This window comes from Neovison vison, chromosome 9, assembly GCF_020171115.1.
Source record: "Neovison vison isolate M4711 chromosome 9, ASM_NN_V1, whole genome shotgun sequence".
NCBI lineage: Eukaryota > Metazoa > Chordata > Mammalia > Carnivora > Mustelidae > Neogale > Neogale vison.
Window position 1 is genome coordinate 38,367,189 of NC_058099.1, and position 18,022 is coordinate 38,385,210.

Below are 18,022 nucleotides of genomic sequence, written 5' to 3' on the forward strand. Positions count from 1 at the left end.
AGCTTTGAGAAATTCCATTAAGTAACTGTGACACTGTTTTGCCAGCTGTAAAGTCCTATACACATGCAAAGGCATTACAATGAATCGTTTTGCAAAAAAAACTATGAATTATTGATAGTTGTTGATAGTTTTGCAAAAAAAAAAAAAATCCATATTTGTTTTGCAATAGAGTTGCACAGCTGGTTAGTGCCACAGCTGGGATTTGAACTCAGGCAGTCTATGGCAGAGTCCAAATTGTTGAACACCACCCTAATGTCCTCTCTAAAACAAGGATAGGAATAGGCCCTACTGCCTAGGGTTGTTTTGACATCATGAATATAAAGCACTTATCACAGTATTTGGCACGTAATAACATTCCGTTATTAACGGCTACTTTTCAAGGGTAAAGTTCCCTCTTTGATAAGTTGTGTAATGAATGCCCTCTGACTCTGACTCAGGAATGACGCTCCCAGCACAGAAGTGTGCATTGGATGCATTTAGAACTGATGGAGATAAAAAGATTCTGATTGCCACTTCAGTTGCTGATGAAGGCATCGACATTGCTGAGTGTAATTTGGTCATCTTGTATGAGTATGTGGGCAATGTCATCAGAATGATTCAAACCAGAGGTGAGAAGAGCTTTGATTCCATTACTAAATGGCTGACGATTTCTCTGATTTGTGAGTGTGTCTGTCATTTAGAAACATACTCTGTCCTAGTCATTGTGCTTCTGGCTTTTTCTCCTTTATTGAGCCATTGTGGCTCTAGGACCATTGGCACCATGGACTCTGGCATCTTTGGCCCCAAAGGCGGCTTACTTGATCAGGATTGTGTGGGTACAGCTTTGCCCACTAATATATGCCCCATTTTAATTCTTGTTTATGATGAGTACTGTTTACTTGACCAACATTGACTGACATATTTATGGAAAGATAATTCCCACTTGGATTGAGACTTTGGCAGCCCACGTGTAGACCCTTCATGGTTGTGCTTGTGGTGATGATGGGCCCTTGTATTCTAGAAGAGATACTCCATAGAATTCTTCTCACTTGGACTAGGTAATCTCCTTACTAGTCTCTCTTCCTTTTTCCAATTTCTGCATTTTACTTCCTGAAAAACATTTCTGGGGCTGGGCATGTCACTGGGCATGTCTGGGCACGTCATTTCCCTGTATAGAGACTCCATTATTTCCCAATTTACATGGTGTTAAAAAGCTCACAGTCCAGCACCAAATTCTCTTTCCAACCTATTTCCCATTCTTCCCCTTTATTCGTTATCCACTTCTGCCAACCTGACTTCATCATTTTCTCCTTGTCGAAGAAAGCGTTCATGTACTGCTACTCATTACCTTTGTTTTACTTCCTCCCTCTTTCCCTGCTTCTGTATCACCTGTCCCGGATCCCCCAGCTGGCAATAAACTTGAATGCCCATATTTCTTTTCATTTATCTTCCTTATTTTACTTAGTATTTCTACCTGTATTCTGGTGACTGTGAACATATCTATTTCCCCACCTGCTTGAAGGGTCTTGAGGGAGGATCTACTCATTATTCATATTGGAGTGCTCACGGTGTCCTCCTGAGTGTTCAAGTTGGATTGTCTTTAAGGCAGTGTCTCTGATAATGTAGCTGTCCCGTTACACTGCCTGGAGACCGACCCCCCCACGGAAGGCAGCCTAAGCCGCGCCCCCGGCTTAACATGTAGTTTCATATGGAGGCACACACCTGCATTGGGAGTTCGTGCTCTAACAGCTCAGCTGTCCTATGAAAGCGGGTATCAGTGAATCAGAATTGAATTTTAGGAGTACCCCTTTGTTTACCTCTTCTCAAATTTACCAGAGTTCTAAGTCAAAGACACCAAATACTTATTTTCTGATAGGCAGAGGAAGAGCAAAAGGGAGCAAGTGCTTCCTTCTGACCAGCAATGCTGATGTAATCGAAAAAGAAAAAATAAACATATACAAGGAAAACATGATGAATGAATCCATTTTAAGGCTTCAGACGTGGAATGAAGCAGTATTTAAAGAAAAGGTAAGTCTTTTAATCTGTGTCACTCTTGCAGAATCTGACCATGAGTAACAAACAGAATGTGAGGGTAGTTGGTGCCTTTTATCATACTGCTCTGAGTGTTACGTGAGAACACTAAGTTTATGCTTAAAATTTTGTCCTGCAGTAAACATCAGATTCATTCTGCTTTGGGTCTCAGTGAGATTAAAATATATGTTATTAGCGCTAATACTTGGAGTGAGGTTTTTAGTTAGTTATAAAAGGGCAAACCGAGTTAGATGGCCCTCAAGTTGGTAGCTCATCCTGAGGACTGCACCCTAACATGGCAAAACACAGCCCTCAAATCTGTCTCTAACATCCGGGGTCCTTGGAGAAAAGCTCCCCATGCACAGTGCACGTTAGAATGCCTGTTTGTAGGTGTGGGTAGGAATGCACACTGTGGAGTGGTCTATCTGTTTAGTTCAGCCTCTTGGTAGTGACCTTCATTTTACTGCAATTTCCTCTATAACACAGAAGCATGGAACCAGACTGGGGAAGGTGAAGAAACAGAAACAGAGGCAAATACACGCACACACAGGCTTATGTGCATGCACATACAAGCACCTCCAGAAACAGGCAAATACACGCACACACAGGCTTACGTGCATGCACATACAAGCACCTCCAGAAACAGGCAAATACACGCACACACAGGCTTACGTGCATGCACATACAAGCACCTCCACACTTTCTCTAGACCCTTTGCAGAGACTTTCATCTTGGGATCTCTGCCACTTAGAAGATGTGTGACCTTAGGTAGTTACTCTGTCTCTTAAATCTTCTGTCTCCTCATTCGTGAAGTTGGGAAAGTAATGGTATTTAATTCACAGGGCAGTTTTAGGGATAGAATGGGGGTATATGCATTGCTCAGCACAGTACCTGGAATCAAGTAAGTGCTCGAAAAATGGGAACTGTTATGGACTGAGGCATGAGGCAGACTTGAACTTCACAGAGTTGAACCTTACAATTCAGTAGACCAACTCCATAGTGTCCATAATTTTGAAAAGTCATAATCTCTTTACTCAAAAATAGTTTTGAGAAGCAGTGATCTAAAGCACATTAACACTTATTTTAGGACATAAAAGGACAACTTTATGTCAGTATTCACTCATTTTTAGAAAATTTCTACCTAAGTTTAGAGACTAAAATATTTAAAAATACTTCTTCCACATTTTAATTGAGGAGAATTGCAGGGAAATTTTTTAGTTCCTCTTTAATTTTCCTCCTGAACTTTACTGAGAATAGAGGTTTTTCACTGAGTCATCTTCCCCTTTTTGTAGCATATGTTGATGTTGGCAGTAAAATCTTTAAAACAGTAATAGCTTTACTACCCATGACATAATTTTTGTCTCTTCCACTGGGTGACCAATGACATAGACTCATGTGTAGCAGGGGAGAAAGAGTAAAAGCCTGTTGAGGGAGATGGAGGCTCGGCCATACCCAGACTCTTTTGTAGCCAGCTCACCAGGACGAGGAGTGGGATGAAGAGAGAACAGGTTATATATCTGTTGAAGAGCATCTGGGATTCCCCTAACAGCCATAGAAAATGGGCAGAGGTGGGAAGGGATGAGAGGGAGCCCAGAACCAGTGTAGCCAGGACTTGTTGGTGGCTGGTCATTCCATGGGTGGGGCTGGGCGTTCTGGCTCCCCGCAGGGTCTGCCCTGACATCACAGGCAAGGGTGGCTACCGTGTGGCAGGGCAGAGCATGGATCCCTCCTTGGCCTTCTCTGACACTGCCAGGTGGGATTGTGCAGACACTTTGTTAAAGTGGAAATCTAGGTGCCCCCTCAGTCTTTGCTGGCATGGGCTGGGGTTAGACCGTAGTTGTTTGTTCCATTCTGTGATGTTTGGCAGAAATAGAAGAGCCACTGTCTGAAAGTTTTTTGTCTTGATAGGCTGTCCCTTTCCTGGTCCTTTGACTAGAGAGAGTAAAGTAGGCTTCTGTTGAGACACTTTTTTTTATCTGTGTCCATAGGCATTTCCGGTTGCCAGTTCCTTAAGTCTCAAATCTGGGGTAATAGGAGATGAAAAGAAAACCCAGGTTACTCAGTACCATTTTGTTCTTAGGGTTTTGTGTTTTCTAGCTGTCTCCCTTCCTCTCTTGACCCTTCTAAATCTTCTTAGTTTTGTTTTATCTATAACGTCCAGGTTTTTAAAGAAAAAAAAAATAACTTTGTTTATTTGAGAGAGAGAGAGAGAGTGAAAGAGAGTGGGGGGGAGGCGCAGAGGGAGAGGGACAAGCAGACACTCCCCATTGAGCAGGGAGCCTGACGTGGGACTTGATCTCAGGACCCCTGGGATCGTGACTTGAGCCAAAGGCAGATGCTTAACCATCTGAGCCACCCAGGCACCCTATAATGTCCAGGTTCTTAGTTGTATGTAGGCATGCCCTAAGTTTTGAAGTAGAATGCAGTCATACCATATACATGATTTAACTTTACTGTAACTCAGAGTACTCTCTGTGGTCAGAAGGGGAGAGAGAAAAATGATTTAGGGGATGGGAACTCTTCTGCCTGCTGTTCCATTTAATGGGTCTCTGCCCTAGAAGTGGGTGTAACTATCCCTGAAACAGTCAATACGTATGTTTATATTTATGAATGATTTAACAATTTTTGCCAACTACTAAACTAGAAAGCAGGGGTCCCATGATTGTTTTATGAACATCTTTAGTATTTTATTGGCACCTTTTTTTTTTTTTAAGATTATTTCTTATGAAAAGCGAGAGAGCAAGAGAGTGGAGGGACAGATGAAGAGGGAGAGGGAGAGAGAATCCTTAAGCAGACTCCCTGCTGAGCACTAAGCCTGATGTGGGGCTCAATCCCAGGACCCTGAGATCATGACCTGAGGTGAAACCTAGAGCCAGCTGCTTAACCAACTGAACCACCCAGGTGTTCCCTTTATGGGTATCTTTGATGCAAAAATTTAAAGGCTCATTGGAGGTCACAGTTAAACACTGACTAATAAAGAATTAGGAGAACCCAATAAAATTATCTATGGGATTTTTATAAACAAAGTCAGGTACTGTATGTTCATGGAAGTTGTAAATGAATGAATGATAATACGTGTGTGTGTGTGTGTGTGTGTGTGTGTATTTACATGCACACATGCATAAATACCTCCTAGTTATACCATTGTACTGACAAGGTGGGTTTTGTTTTTGTTTTTTTTGGACTTTTGCATGTAGATTCTCCAGATACAGATACAAGAAAAATTCATCAGGGATAGTCAAGCAAAAGTAGAACCTGTACCCGATAAGGAGAATAAAAAACTGCTTTGCAGAAAGTGTAAGGGCTTTGCGTGTTACACGGCTGACATCAGAGTGGTAGAGGTAAGCGAACTTTGAGCAAAGAGCATTGGGTCATTTTTTAGCACTAATTAAACTTACTCTCTATCGGTGAGATATTTGTGGAAGAATATTATTATTTTTGTTGTTATCATGGCCATGATATTTTAAAAAGCCAAAAAATTTTGAAAGGAAACCCCTAACAATGAAGAAGAAAAAGAAGGCATTTAATTAAATATGACGTAGCCCCTAAAAATAATAATGGTCATGCTAAATGAATGGGGTATCTGGGGTTGAATCCTAGAACAGATAAAGAATATTAATTAGAAAAAGTAAATGTCTGTAGTGCCATTAGCAGTAGCGTTTCAATCCTAATTTCTTAGTTTTGACAAATATACTGTGGTATGTTAGATACTAACATTCAGGGAAGCTGGGAGAATGGGATACAGGAAATGCCTGAACAACTTTGCCCTTTTCTATAAATCTAAAGGAACTCCAAAGTAGAGTTTATTAAACGAAATGAACATGAAGCTTATGTATAATGAAAAACTTATTACAGACTGTGATGAAGTAGAAAAAATAACAAGGAAACAAAGTTGTTGATATGCTGTGACTTTCGGGGTGTGAAATAATAGTGGCAATACCCGCTCCGCTCTCACCTGTAATAAAAAATATTAAGACATTTTCTTTGTCCAGAAAAAGACTAGAGGAAATATACTAAATATATATTTTACAGTGAGACTCCATGATTTTTCCTATTTTATGTTTTCTAAACTTTCTTTTTGGGATATAGATCACTTTTTAATTTTTTTTTTTTGAAGAATTTGTATTTATTTGACAGAGAGATCACAAGTAGGCAGAGAGGCAGGCAGAGAAAGAGGGGGAAGCAGGCTCCCTGCTAAGCAGAGAGCCCAATGTGGACCGATCCCAGGACCGGGGATCATGACCTGAGCCAAAGGCAGAGGCTCAACCCACTGAGCCACCCAGGTGCCCCATAGATCACTTTTATAATGAAAACAAAATATCTCCTTATTTTAGAAAATCTGGTTAGTTATTTTTGGGTTTTTTTTTTTTCCTCCTTAAAAATTTTGGATAGAGGGGTGCCTGGGTGGCTCAGTGGATTAAGCCTCTGCCTTTGGCTCAGGTCATGATCTCAGGGTCCTGGGATCGAGCCCCACATTGGGCTCTCTGCTCAGCAGAGAGCCTGCTTCCCCCTCTCTCTCTACCTACTTGTGATCTCTCTCTCTCCATCAAATAAATAAATAAAATTGAAAAAAATTTTTTTGAATAGAATAATCTCCAAAGACAAAAACTGCCTGTAACTCCGTTGCTCCTGATAGAAGAGAGGCTGGTTCCGATGATTAGTTATTAGGATTCTTTTTGGTCTTTGGAAAGCTGGTCTCTCATCAGAAAATGGAGCAAGAAGGACAATATTAAGGGTGATACTAGCAAATTCCTGTGCCTTTGTAAATTGCTTCTTTAGCTAGAAAACATCCTTTCAGCTCCAATTTGAGTGGTTTTTCTCTTGCAAACGCCCTTTGTGACTGTTTCCCTCCTGCCCCACCCCCTCCTCCCAGGGGCCCGCCCGTATATTGGGTCTGCATTTCCTCTGTACAGAGTGGTGTTTCTCGGATTTACTCTAAAGTTGACGGTAGTTGGAGCCTCTGGACACATTAGTCTGTGACCCTCTGCAGGTCTCCACTGACCCTTCGTTGTTCTCTGTATCCTTTGGATTGTGCCTGTCAGGTAAACTCAGGCATTGGAGATCTTCAAGAAATACCCGCTTTTGTTTCCGAACCAATAAAGAGTATCTACTTTCAGAAGCTCGGTTGCCCAGAAACTTCTTAGTCCTCGTTTTCAAGAGATGGCCCCTGTCCCCTCACTTGGCACCCCCACGCTCACTTCCTCCCTTGGAACTGGGAGTCAAGTTGCATGAATTCTAGTCTGGCCTTCAGTGAATGCATATTTCCTTCTTACCTTGTCTGTCATATAAGTGGGATCCTACCTGCTTTTCATTTCAGATTGTTGTGGAGTTCGTAAAAAATCACAGTTTGGTCCTGGTTCTAATGTTCTGTTTTGTGTTTTATTCAATCCCTTTGTCTGTAGGACTGCCATTACGCTGTGGTTGGAGATGCTTTCAGGAAGTGCTATGTGACCAAATTACACCCCAAACCAAAGACCTATGGGCATTTTGAGAAGAAATCAAAGATCTTCTGTGCCAGAGAGAACTGCTGCCATGACTGGGGAATCCATGTGAAGTATAAGACATTTGAGATTCCAGTTATAAAAATAGAAAGCTTTGTGGTGGAGGATATTGCAACTGGAGCTCAGAAGCTATATGCAAAGTGGAGGGATTTTCCTATTGAGAAGATACCCTTTGATGCTACAGAAATGTCCAAATGACCTTGGGTCCTCAGTCTTTAGCTAGAGGCAATGGGTGACCTTAACTGACAAATTAGCCCCCGTGGGTACAGTCATGGATTGCTTGTATACCACTGTGAAGACACTTGACCCAAACTTGTATCAAACTGAGTATGTCACTTAACTTCACCCTCTTTTTATTGTTTTTAACAGTTTGAACTATATCATATATGTACAACACAAGTGATAACAGAACTAATGTTTTGTAGGCCAATGGAGCTCTAAGTACTTGGGGAAAATTAAAAAGCCTTAACTTCTTTTCCGATCTTTCCTTTCACAACTGACTGCTAGTGTAGCCACTCAGTACACATTGGAATGAATGAATGAATGAATGAATGAATGAAACGTTGAAAGTGTTTCTTTTTTTTAAAGATTTATTTATTTATTTATTTGACAGAGAGAGATTACAAGTAGGCAGAGAGGCAGGCAGAGAGAGAAAGGAGGAAGCAGGCTCCCTGCTGAGCAGAGAGCCCGATGCGGGACCATAAACTGTCTTTTGCCCTTAACATACTGAAATTGTTCTTGTTTGGTCCTGTAAGACTGTCCCACCCCCTCTGACTTCAGGCATTAGTTGCAAATCCAGGGAATCACCTGAGCCTCTCATTGACAGGGCATAGATCAGAGGTTCCCCTGACCTCCTCCTTGAATTTGATTAATCTGCTAGAGGAGCTCACAGAACTCAGAGAAACATTGTATTTTCTTAATCACCTGTTGACTAGGAAAGGATATAACTCAGGAACAGCCAGATGGGAGACATGCATAGGACAAAGTGTGGGATGAGACAAGGAGTTCCCATATCCTTTCCCTATCTCCACCTGTTCAACAGGTGGAAGCTCCCCAAACCCTATCCTTTGGGATTTTATGGAGGCTTTCTTATATAAGCATGGCTGATCAAATCATTGGCGTTGGTGATTGATTCAACCTCCAGCTTCACTCCCTCGTTGTTAGGGGGCTGGACTGAGACCCTAGAATCTGAGTTGGTTGTTCTGGCAACCAGCTCCATCCTTAGGTGTGGTCCAAAAGCCATGTCATTAGCATAACAAGAGACCTTTTGTCACTTGTGTCACTTAGGAAATTCAAAGGGTTTTAGGAGCTCAGTGCCAGAGCTGGGGATGAAAGCCAAAGAGATATTTATTATGTAAATCACTATCTCACAAGCATCCAAAAAAAGTGATTGCCTTTTTTTGGATGCTGTTGTTTAAGAACCCTAATAGGATGTTTAAAACACCTACTGGAGATTTGAGAAAAGTTCTTCCAAGTATCTAAATGGTCCAATTTGTTTGAAGGTGAATGGTCCTCTCTTCAGCCAACAGAAGGCAGACTGAAGGTGAAACAAAAAAAATCTTAGAATTTCCTTATTGGATTTTTGCCCTGAGTCAAGCCACTGCCAGGCACAGAGCCTGGAACAGAGTTAGGCACTCGGTTACTATTTACTGAACGAGAAAACCTGGTAGATAGAATGCAAACTCTTGACTGATGTCTAAATGCTGGTCATTAGATTTCTCGGTCAAAAGCTGTATGTCAGAACAAAGTGGGGAGTCTTCATGGGCACGTGCCCACCCCCATTAGGACATCTTGGCAGGGTGTCCAGCCATGTGTACTTAGTGAGGTTCCTCGGGTGGTTCAGATACAACCCATTACACACCCGCAGGACCTTGTCTCTGGTTCATGCTAGTGCTGACATTGTGATGGGTTTTTCACCTGAAATGAGAAGTTGCCTTCAGTCAAATGCCTGATTGTGTAATAAGTAAACTCTTGATTCCTGTTTTTACAACTGGTATTATTACTTGAATTTATTTAAAAATTTTTAAAAAATTTAAATTCAATTTGTTTAACCTGTAGTGTATTATTAGTTTCGGGGGGTAAAACTGATATTATTATTTGAATTGAAAAGACAAACCATCAGGTCAGCATTTCCTCCAGCAAGTCCTGTGAAACATACACTCTGTAAGATGCTCTGACGAAAACATTCTTGTGGTCGAGACAGGCTTCTGAACCAAAATGAGTGATTTACACAATGACCGTAATTCAAATGATGTGATTTACACCATGACCATCATTGCGTGGGATTGTGTCAGTTCTGTGCTAACAAGACCCCTTTAACTCAGTGGTTCCCAAAGACGCTGTCCCTGGAACCCTGTTCTCCAAGGGACACCACTCCCATCCTGTGGAAGTCCCACAGCAGGTGAGCAGCCTTGCGGCAGAGCAGACCGAGCCCAACTGGGACAGTTTCAGGATCATATCAGGTACTCTTTTATCATACCGCGCAGTAAAACTACACATCTCGCTCAGCAAATCTGCTCTTAATGTGTAGACCTCTGTTCTCGGGATGCAAACTATTAAAACTATCAGCTATAATTATATAATTGTTGCTTATGATAATTAGGCTGTCTGGGTGAACAAAAACAACTTGGGTGTTAAACTCTGTTTGTGGTCATGACATTTAACAGCTTCCTCAGAAAGCAGCCAGGGAAGCTTACTGTTTTTCTGGAAGTAAGTCTGCATTGCTTCTACATAACCCTGCCGGGTACTCCACTGTCCTCACGTAACCCTGAAAGGGAAATTGGGCTCAAGATACGGTTCTTCATTTTGGTGACCTGGAAACTCCCAACTTTAGCATAGAGAATACTGGGAGATAAATCTCAAAGATTATGAACTACTAACTATTACACCAGAGCTGCTGGTGGCTACATCCCCAGGCACAAGGAATAGCCTAGAATGAGGTAACATGAGAGGAGAAATGATAGGGAGGGAAGCTGAGTTTGAGTCACTAGATCCAGTCAAGCCTATGGCTGTGGCTACCTCTGTTCTTCACTCTATGAGCCAATTATTGGTGGGTTTTTTTTGAAGATTTTATTTATTTGACAGAGAGATAGCACAAATAAGTGGAGTGGCAGGCGAGGGAGAGAGAGAAGCAGGCTCTCTGCTGAGCAGAGAGCCCAATGCGGGGCTTGATACCAGGACCCTGGAATCACGACCTGAGCTGAAGGCAGAGGCTCAACCCACTGAGCCACTCAGGTGCCCCACGCCAATTGTTATTATTAACATTTTTGCTTAACCAGTTTGACTTGTGCTTCTAATAACACTGTGGTTCATTACTACTACACCCCTCCTGGAGGTGACTCTCATCTGCTAACGGCTGTCGCATAGCCAAAGACATACGTGCTTATTTGCTGCATTAAATAAGTCCATTGGTTAAGACAGTGTGTGCACTGAAAAATGCTTGCTTTCCTAGGAAGGGTCAGGTGTAATGGATTTGGAAAACTGTTAACAAAAGAGAAGAGAATCCCAGGGTGAAGAAGAGGACTGGCAGGCACCTTGAACAAGAGCAGCAAACATTTAGTGTGGAACGAGAAGCCTAGTGCCTTCTCGAGAAACTAGGCCGAAGGAGCTTATTTGTTCAGTCTTGTCATGGGCCAGGGTGTGACACTGGGCAAGACATTTTATTAATGAACAGGATATGGGGTGCGTTTGGAGGCAGAGGAGTCCAGAAGTGAAGGGACATTCTAGAAGTCAGAGACACAAGACTCTGTCTCCACATAACCACGGAATGTGGGGAGCTAGACAGCTCCCCAGCAGCACAGTGTCAGAGAACTAAGGCGGTAGAGGTCTGTTTTCTCAGCCCTTCTTTGTGTTTTTATGTTAGGACTGATCTTTATTTAAAGGTCATGGGCTTTTTTATACAACAAGGTTCTGTCTGTAATCTTAGGAATGCAAGCTGGGCCCCAGGAACCTCAGGGACAGGGTTGCTCAATAATAACCTGTCTTGTTCCTCATCTCAGGAGAGGCAGAGAGAGAGGTGTTCTGGCAGAGAGAGTCCTGGGTGTTCTGATGGCCAGGCCACATTCGCTGAGTGCTAAATTTGAGATTTAAAATTCATTACAAAGAGATGAACCTGGGAGCTATAAGGTGACCTGTTATGAGCCAGAACCCCCAGGTCCCCATGGGACCTCTAAGGACGTGATTAAGGTTAAATAAGGTCCTAAGAGTGGGGCCCCGATCTGATCCTTAGAAGATACCAGAGAGCCAACTCCTCCTCTTTCTCCTCACATGTGCATGAAGGAAAGACCTGTGAGAGGACAGGGAGGAGGTGGCTGTCGGTTAACCAGGAAGAAAGTTCTCACCAGAAAATGAATTGACTAGAAACTTGAACCCGGACGTCTAGCCTCCAGAACTAGGAGAAAATACATTTCTGATGTTTACACTACCCAGGCTATGATATTTTGTTACGGTTGCCGGAGCAGACTATGATGAACATAAGCAGGTAGGTAAACTATAGAACATAAAATGAAAAAAAAAAAAAAAAAAAAAAAAAAAAAAAGATCTGCTCACCATATTTGCTACTGCTACCTTCTTGTCTGCTCCCAACCAGGGCAGAGAAATCCTGTTCCTCAGCTCTTCTACCCCACTACCCGCCGCCCACAGTACAGATGTTGTAAAAGCAGAACTTGAAGGTCTCCCAGCTTTAGGATACTGTAGTCCAAGACTTGCTGTGCTCGAAATATTACAGACAAGAGCTTTACACACAACACAATTCAGTTCCAAAGTCAACAAGTTTTCCTTGAAAATAGATTTAATTTTATTCAAATTACAAATGCTCTATGTCTCTCTCCAAAACCACCTCCAAAGTTCTCCTCTGGACAAATGAAAAGTTTTCTAGGGAAAAGTTCTGAAGAGAGTGAAAGAAAACATCACTTTTTTTTTTTTTTTTTAGTGTTGATCCATCAAAAGGTACATCATCAAAAAATGTCAGTGTCTGACCTGTCCACGAGGTGCCTGGATCATTCCATCTGAAGGAAAAAGGCGGAGGGGAGAATCACAATCACCGCCGTGATTTGCAGTGTGAGAATGTTTTCATCTACCATGTCAGTTCATATTGGTATAACAGGCAAGGACCAGTGGCCCTCAAGGGAAGGCTTCATGGAACAGAGGAGAAGAGAGAGGAACAGAAAGGAGGACAGGGGATGCCTTCTGAGAAGGCATGCCTGGTGTGCCGGACACGGACCTAGTGTCCAGCTGAACATTAACAGGCCAAGAGTGAAAAATCAACATTCTGTGATCAGTGACTTTACAGACAAGCTCAAGTTTTCTCTTTCTGGCACTACTGACATTCCCACCATTCTAGCTTCCAAATTCTAGAAAAAGAGAAAAAGATCCACAAAAATAGAGAATGCAGAAACTGCTCATTCTGTGCCTGGAGGAATGGCACCAGTACTTCAGGGCTCACACGCCTCCATGCGGGGATGCTCTGCGCCAAGGACCCAGTTGGCTAGTGGCGCTTTGCTCCCCTGGTGCAGCTCCAAGCCCGGGGCTCCGAGCGCAGCTCGCCTACTTGGCCATCTTGCGGATCATGTAGTTGAGGATGCCTCCGTTGTGGAAATAAGTGAGCTCCACGTCCGTGTCGAACCTCATGATGGCCTGGAAGGTCTTCCCAGTATCCAGCTGTGATGACAAAGAAGCAGAGGAGAACCAGTGGGGGAGGAGGCCGGGCAGCTGTGTCAGGAGGGACGCCCCCCCTCTGCCCTCAGAGCTGCCCCTCAAAGTGTGGTCCACACACCAGTAGAGCCAGCGACACATGGGGGCATGTGCTGTCCTGGCTCTAGACCAGACCCAGTGAATCAGGGGCTATATTTGGACCGGCCCCCCAGCCAACTCCTCTGTGCAGCAAAGCACTGTGGGGTGTGAATGATGGAGATGACGGACACCCAAGGGCCAAGTCTCTCGGGGCAGCAGCTCCTAGTGACGTTAGACCTCCTCTGGGAGCCATGTGTCAGCAGAGGTCTCACTGAGGTGGTCCCTTAGGCAGCTGGTGCAGCTGCTGACCCTGGGACGTCAGCGCTGGGCACCTGCCTTGCCTCCCCTCAGGAGCTGTCGCATTACCTTTGGGCTAACCAAAACCTGGCACCTGAGGTGAGGCTCAAGAATGGGGTATGTCCACGTTTTGATAATAAAAAGATGTTTTTAGATCATGTGATCTCTCCGAGCTTCCCGCACTCTTCTCTGGGTTCGAGAGAGATTGGGAGTCAGAGGAGACAGTGGGGCTGGTGGGGTTGGGAAGTAAGAAAGGAACTGATGGTAATTTTGTGAGTAAACGGAAATAGGTAATCAATCAACAGGTGTCCCCCCCCCTCACTGTGTTGTGAAGACAGAGCAGGTGACAGCAGAACTCCTAGGTCTAAGGCACTCCTCCTGAGTGATTGTTTTCCTTCCAAATCCACTCATTTCCTTCTCACGGTTGACGATGAACACAGGGTCCCGTTACTTGGGCGTGGCATGGGGGGGAGGAGCTCCAGCTTACCTTGACCTGCACTTTCATTCGTGGTGTGAGGTTTTCTGGAATGATGATGGTGTATCGTTCCCGCCCCGTGAGTCCCAGGGTGTCTGCAGTCTCCCCAGGGAGGTATTCGAGGGGAATCACCCCCATTCCCACCAAGTTACTGCGGTGAATGCGCTCGTAGCTCTCAGCCAGGACAGCTTTGATTCCCTGAGGAGCCAAGACAGTACTTTGGACACAGTTTCCATTTTCTTTAGATACACAGAAACCTGACAAAAGGCTTCTTCAGTCAAAACTCCTCTCATACCTAAATTCTCTCTAAGTACCAATGAGTCATTTACATAAACAGTTACTCTAGTAAATAACACCGCAGCTGGTCTGCACGGACTGCCTACAATGTACAGGCAGTAAAATAAAGTGGCTTCTCTCATCCCATCCCCACCAGCCCTAGGAGATAGAGGCAAGTGCTGTCCCATCACCCACACAGTCAGTGGTGGTAGCTGGTATTTAACCCATGCAGCTCGACCACATACTTAGCTGCTTTGTGATACAACATCTCTTAGCACACTTCCATCGTATCTAGAATCCACACTGCAGAACAACATAAAAAATTTTTCTCTTCTCTCCCTTGAATAGGTGCAGACACGAAACATTTTAATGGAAAACAACTTTCAGAACAACTACAGAGAAAGGAACAGAGATGTGCTGCATTTGTGATTCCTGTTTCAAGAACAGGAGGTCTTCCATATGGCTCTGTGTACATATGTGTTCACTTTGTGGGGAGTGGCAGCTTTGTAAACACCTACTATGCACGTCCCTAGGCTGGGTGAGGGCTGCAGACCAGGTGTCCAGCCCCCTCTGCTGTGAGGAGAGCCCAGCACTGTTGAGCAGCCCAGCCGGGGAGGCCGGAGCTCGGAGCTGTTCTGTACAGAAGCCTAGAGCCCAGGGGACCCCTGGGGCGCCAGTCCTCTCAGCCTCTTCCAGCTCTTACAGCCCCCAGCGGCTGCACTGCCAGCTTCCAGCCCCATCCCTAAAACCCTTTCCTCTTCCGTAATTTCTCTGGTTCTTTTCAGCAGCTTCTAGAAAAGGTAGGCTTTTGATATATTACCAAGTAATCAAAGAACATCTTTTGTTCCCTCCACAAAGCAAAATGATTGATAAAAAACAAAACAAAGCAATAAGTGTGATGTTCACAGAGATTTACTGAAGCCTGGACCCCCAGAGGGCTGCCTGCCAGACCCTGCCTTCTTTACCGTATGTGTAGAAATCACTGTACGAAGTGTTTCCAAAGGTTTAATTTGCTCGAGTCATAAATCACTGAAATTGGCACCAGCTAGGTCATCTTATCCTACCCTGAGAATAGGACTCGTCCCTGCTTTTGGGGCTGGACGATGCTCAAGAGGTAACAACCGTCTGCTCCCTGCATGGCCCCTCCATGGGGACACCTCACGCGGCTCAGGCCCTGAAATGGCCGAAGGTTCTGAGGAGCTGCCTGCCTGCGTCCAGAGAGAGCTGCCTTTTCTAGAGAGTCTATAAACCGACTCACAGGCAGTGGAAAGCCACTGTAAGAAGTGCACTCCCCAAGTCTGTCCAGAGCACAGGCTCCTTACTTTTACCCTCTCGTGAACCTCCTGAGAGACAACACGGGAGCAGCGGCCCAGGCTTACTGCTTCCTGGAACAACAGCCTGAAATGCACTGTGTCCCTAAACCTGAATAATAAGAAAACCGTGCCATTTTTCCCCATAAAAAAAGTCATGTTTCCACATATTTGAAAATAATTTCAGAGACTTCACAGACCCTCCTCCCAACTGCTTCACAGACACCCCCAAAGATCCACGGTTCATAGAATACGTGTATCTGATCTGAGGAACCGGTTCAACTCTACGTTACACTTCACTGAGTGGGGTAAAGGCAGATCTGCCAAGAAGCAGGAGCTGAACAAACAGCACCTGCTTTCCTGAGCCTGTGGGCTCCCTCCACGTCACACTCACCAGGAGGAAAGGGCCCTTGGCCGCCCAGTCTCGGGAGCTGCCTGAGCCGTACTCTTTGCCGGCCAGAATGATCAGGGGCAGGCCTGCTTGCTGGTACTGCTCGGCGGCATCGAACACGTCAAGCTAAAGAAGAGAAAAGCAAGGTTTACACACGCAGCAGAGCGTGGACACAGGCCAGGGGGCCTGGTGGGAAGGACAGGGTCTTCAGGAGCCCAAGACAACACGAAGCCAACAGCCAACACAACCAATCAGTGGCCTGCTCTACAGATCTCCAACTAGCTCCCGTCCATTCACCCCTCCCATGAGCTTTATGTTCTTTTAACTGAAATGCCTAGTTTTTGTCCTGGTTTTAGAAAACCTAAGGCATCAAATCCTAAGGCATCAAGGGGAAAAAAAAAAGTAGATCAGATTTTTTCCCCCTCTTCCACTGATTTAACTATTTTAAAGCTTAGAAAACAGAGAATCCCACCTAAACCTGGGTTTTGACTCATTCTCAGAGACTCAGTGATGGCCACTTATGTAGGGTAGCAACCACAAAGAAGGTGACATGTTCTGAAATGACATAAAATGCCAACATACATACATGTATTTATTTTAGATAAAGTGAGTGGGGGGAGAGGCAGAGGGGGAGAGAGGATCTTCAAGCAGACTCCCTGCGGAGCACAGGGCCTGGGGCAGGGCTTGATTCCAGGACCCTGAGACCATGACCTGAGCCAAAATCAACAGTGAGCCACTTAACCGACTGGGTCACCCAGTGCCCCAAAATGCGAACTTGTATTATTCACCTTTCTATAAGGAGGTCAAGACAGAGACAGGAGAAACACAGGTGGAAGCACAGATCAATACAGGACAGAAGAGGATTAACTAATATTTTGGTATATATGAGAAACATCTTCCACAAATGTCTTCATTTGTTTCTCGCAAGAACTCTGAATGTTCTGCTGTGCCAAGACTTCACAAAGACATTGGATATCATTGCTGGTGACAGGAAAAACAGTTGTTCTTCCTGGCTACTGAAGAAAAAAAAAATTAAAAAAAAAAGAAAAGAAAAGAAAAAATCCCCCAAGAGAGGGTTTCCTTCAAAAGAAGCTCTAGGGGCGCCTGGGTGGCTCAGTGGGTTAAGCCGCTGCCTTCGGCTCAGGTCATGATCTCAGGGTCCTGGGATCGAGTCCCGCGTCGGGCTCTCTGCTCAGCGGGGAGCCTGCGTCCCTCTCTCTCTCTCTGCCTGCCTCTCTGTCTACTTGTGATCTCTCTCTGTCAAATAAATAAATGGAATCTTTAAAAAAAAAAAAAAAAAGCTCTAGAAAGGTGTATAATCAACCTTTCAAGTAAGCTTTCACAAATTACTATTTCAGTGGGCTGATGGAGCCTGTGGTTAGTTCCACACGGCGTTACCCAAATCTGGGGAGCTTATAAAGCAACGGCTCTCTGCACATGCCCTCTCTTCTAAAGAAGAGGACATAAAATTTGGTGGTTTCTTCTGTTACTGTGCCTCTGTGTCTTCAGTATTATATTTAAACTCCCAGTTCTCTATTTCTCCATTTTTGTTATCAATTTCCTGCTTTGATGGGTATTTAGTTCTTTCTCCTTTTAAAAAGATTTTATTTATTTGAGAGAGACAGTGTGTGTGAGCAGAAGGAGGGACAGAGGGAAAGGGAGAGAATCCTAAATCAGACTCCTCGCTGAGCGCAGAGCCTGAGGGAGAGCTCGATTCCAGGACCCTGAGATGAAATCAAGATGCTTCCAGGACTGAGCCACCCAGAGACCCCAGGGATTTAGTTCTCGTAACAACTGTTCCCCTAGGTACCCTCTCCCCAGCCTCCCAATATAATTATGTCATACATTTTGAGTAAGTCAACATTTGGTGTTTGTACTACTTTAACCATGTGAATGTTATTTATAGCTGAGTCAAGTAATGTACTCTGATTGCCTTTTTTTGGTAATTAAAAATTTCTACTGGAATTAATAATTTCCTTTTGCATGTGTGCTCACCTGTTTCTATGTCCCAACCCATCAGTTAATCCCACTC

General features: G+C 44.2%; 2 protein-coding genes across 3 annotated transcripts in view; one reads left to right on the forward strand and one right to left on the reverse strand.

Annotated features, from left to right (window-relative positions):
* The window catches only part of DDX58 (DExD/H-box helicase 58), a 38,171-nt gene extending 30,186 nt beyond the window's left edge, over window positions 1-7,985 (forward strand). For both annotated transcript variants that reach the window (XM_044265542.1, XM_044265543.1), the window contains exons 15-18: window positions 438-608; window positions 1,856-2,007; window positions 5,208-5,351; window positions 7,413-7,985. In XM_044265542.1, coding sequence (XP_044121477.1) covers window positions 438-608; window positions 1,856-2,007; window positions 5,208-5,351; window positions 7,413-7,709 — 764 coding nt within the window. In that variant the 3' untranslated portion in view covers window positions 7,710-7,985. The remainder of the gene's footprint in view (window positions 1-437; window positions 609-1,855; window positions 2,008-5,207; window positions 5,352-7,412) is intronic.
* Window positions 7,986-12,282: 4,297 nt separating this feature from the next.
* Window positions 12,283-18,022, reverse strand: part of ACO1 (aconitase 1) — a 56,403-nt gene continuing 50,663 nt past the window's right edge. The window contains exons 19-21 of the mRNA XM_044265544.1: window positions 15,994-16,116; window positions 14,026-14,211; window positions 12,283-13,169 (exon numbers count right to left, since the gene is read on the reverse strand). Of these exons, the coding sequence (XP_044121479.1) occupies window positions 13,056-13,169; window positions 14,026-14,211; window positions 15,994-16,116 (423 nt within the window). The 3' untranslated portion in view covers window positions 12,283-13,055. The remainder of the gene's footprint in view (window positions 13,170-14,025; window positions 14,212-15,993; window positions 16,117-18,022) is intronic.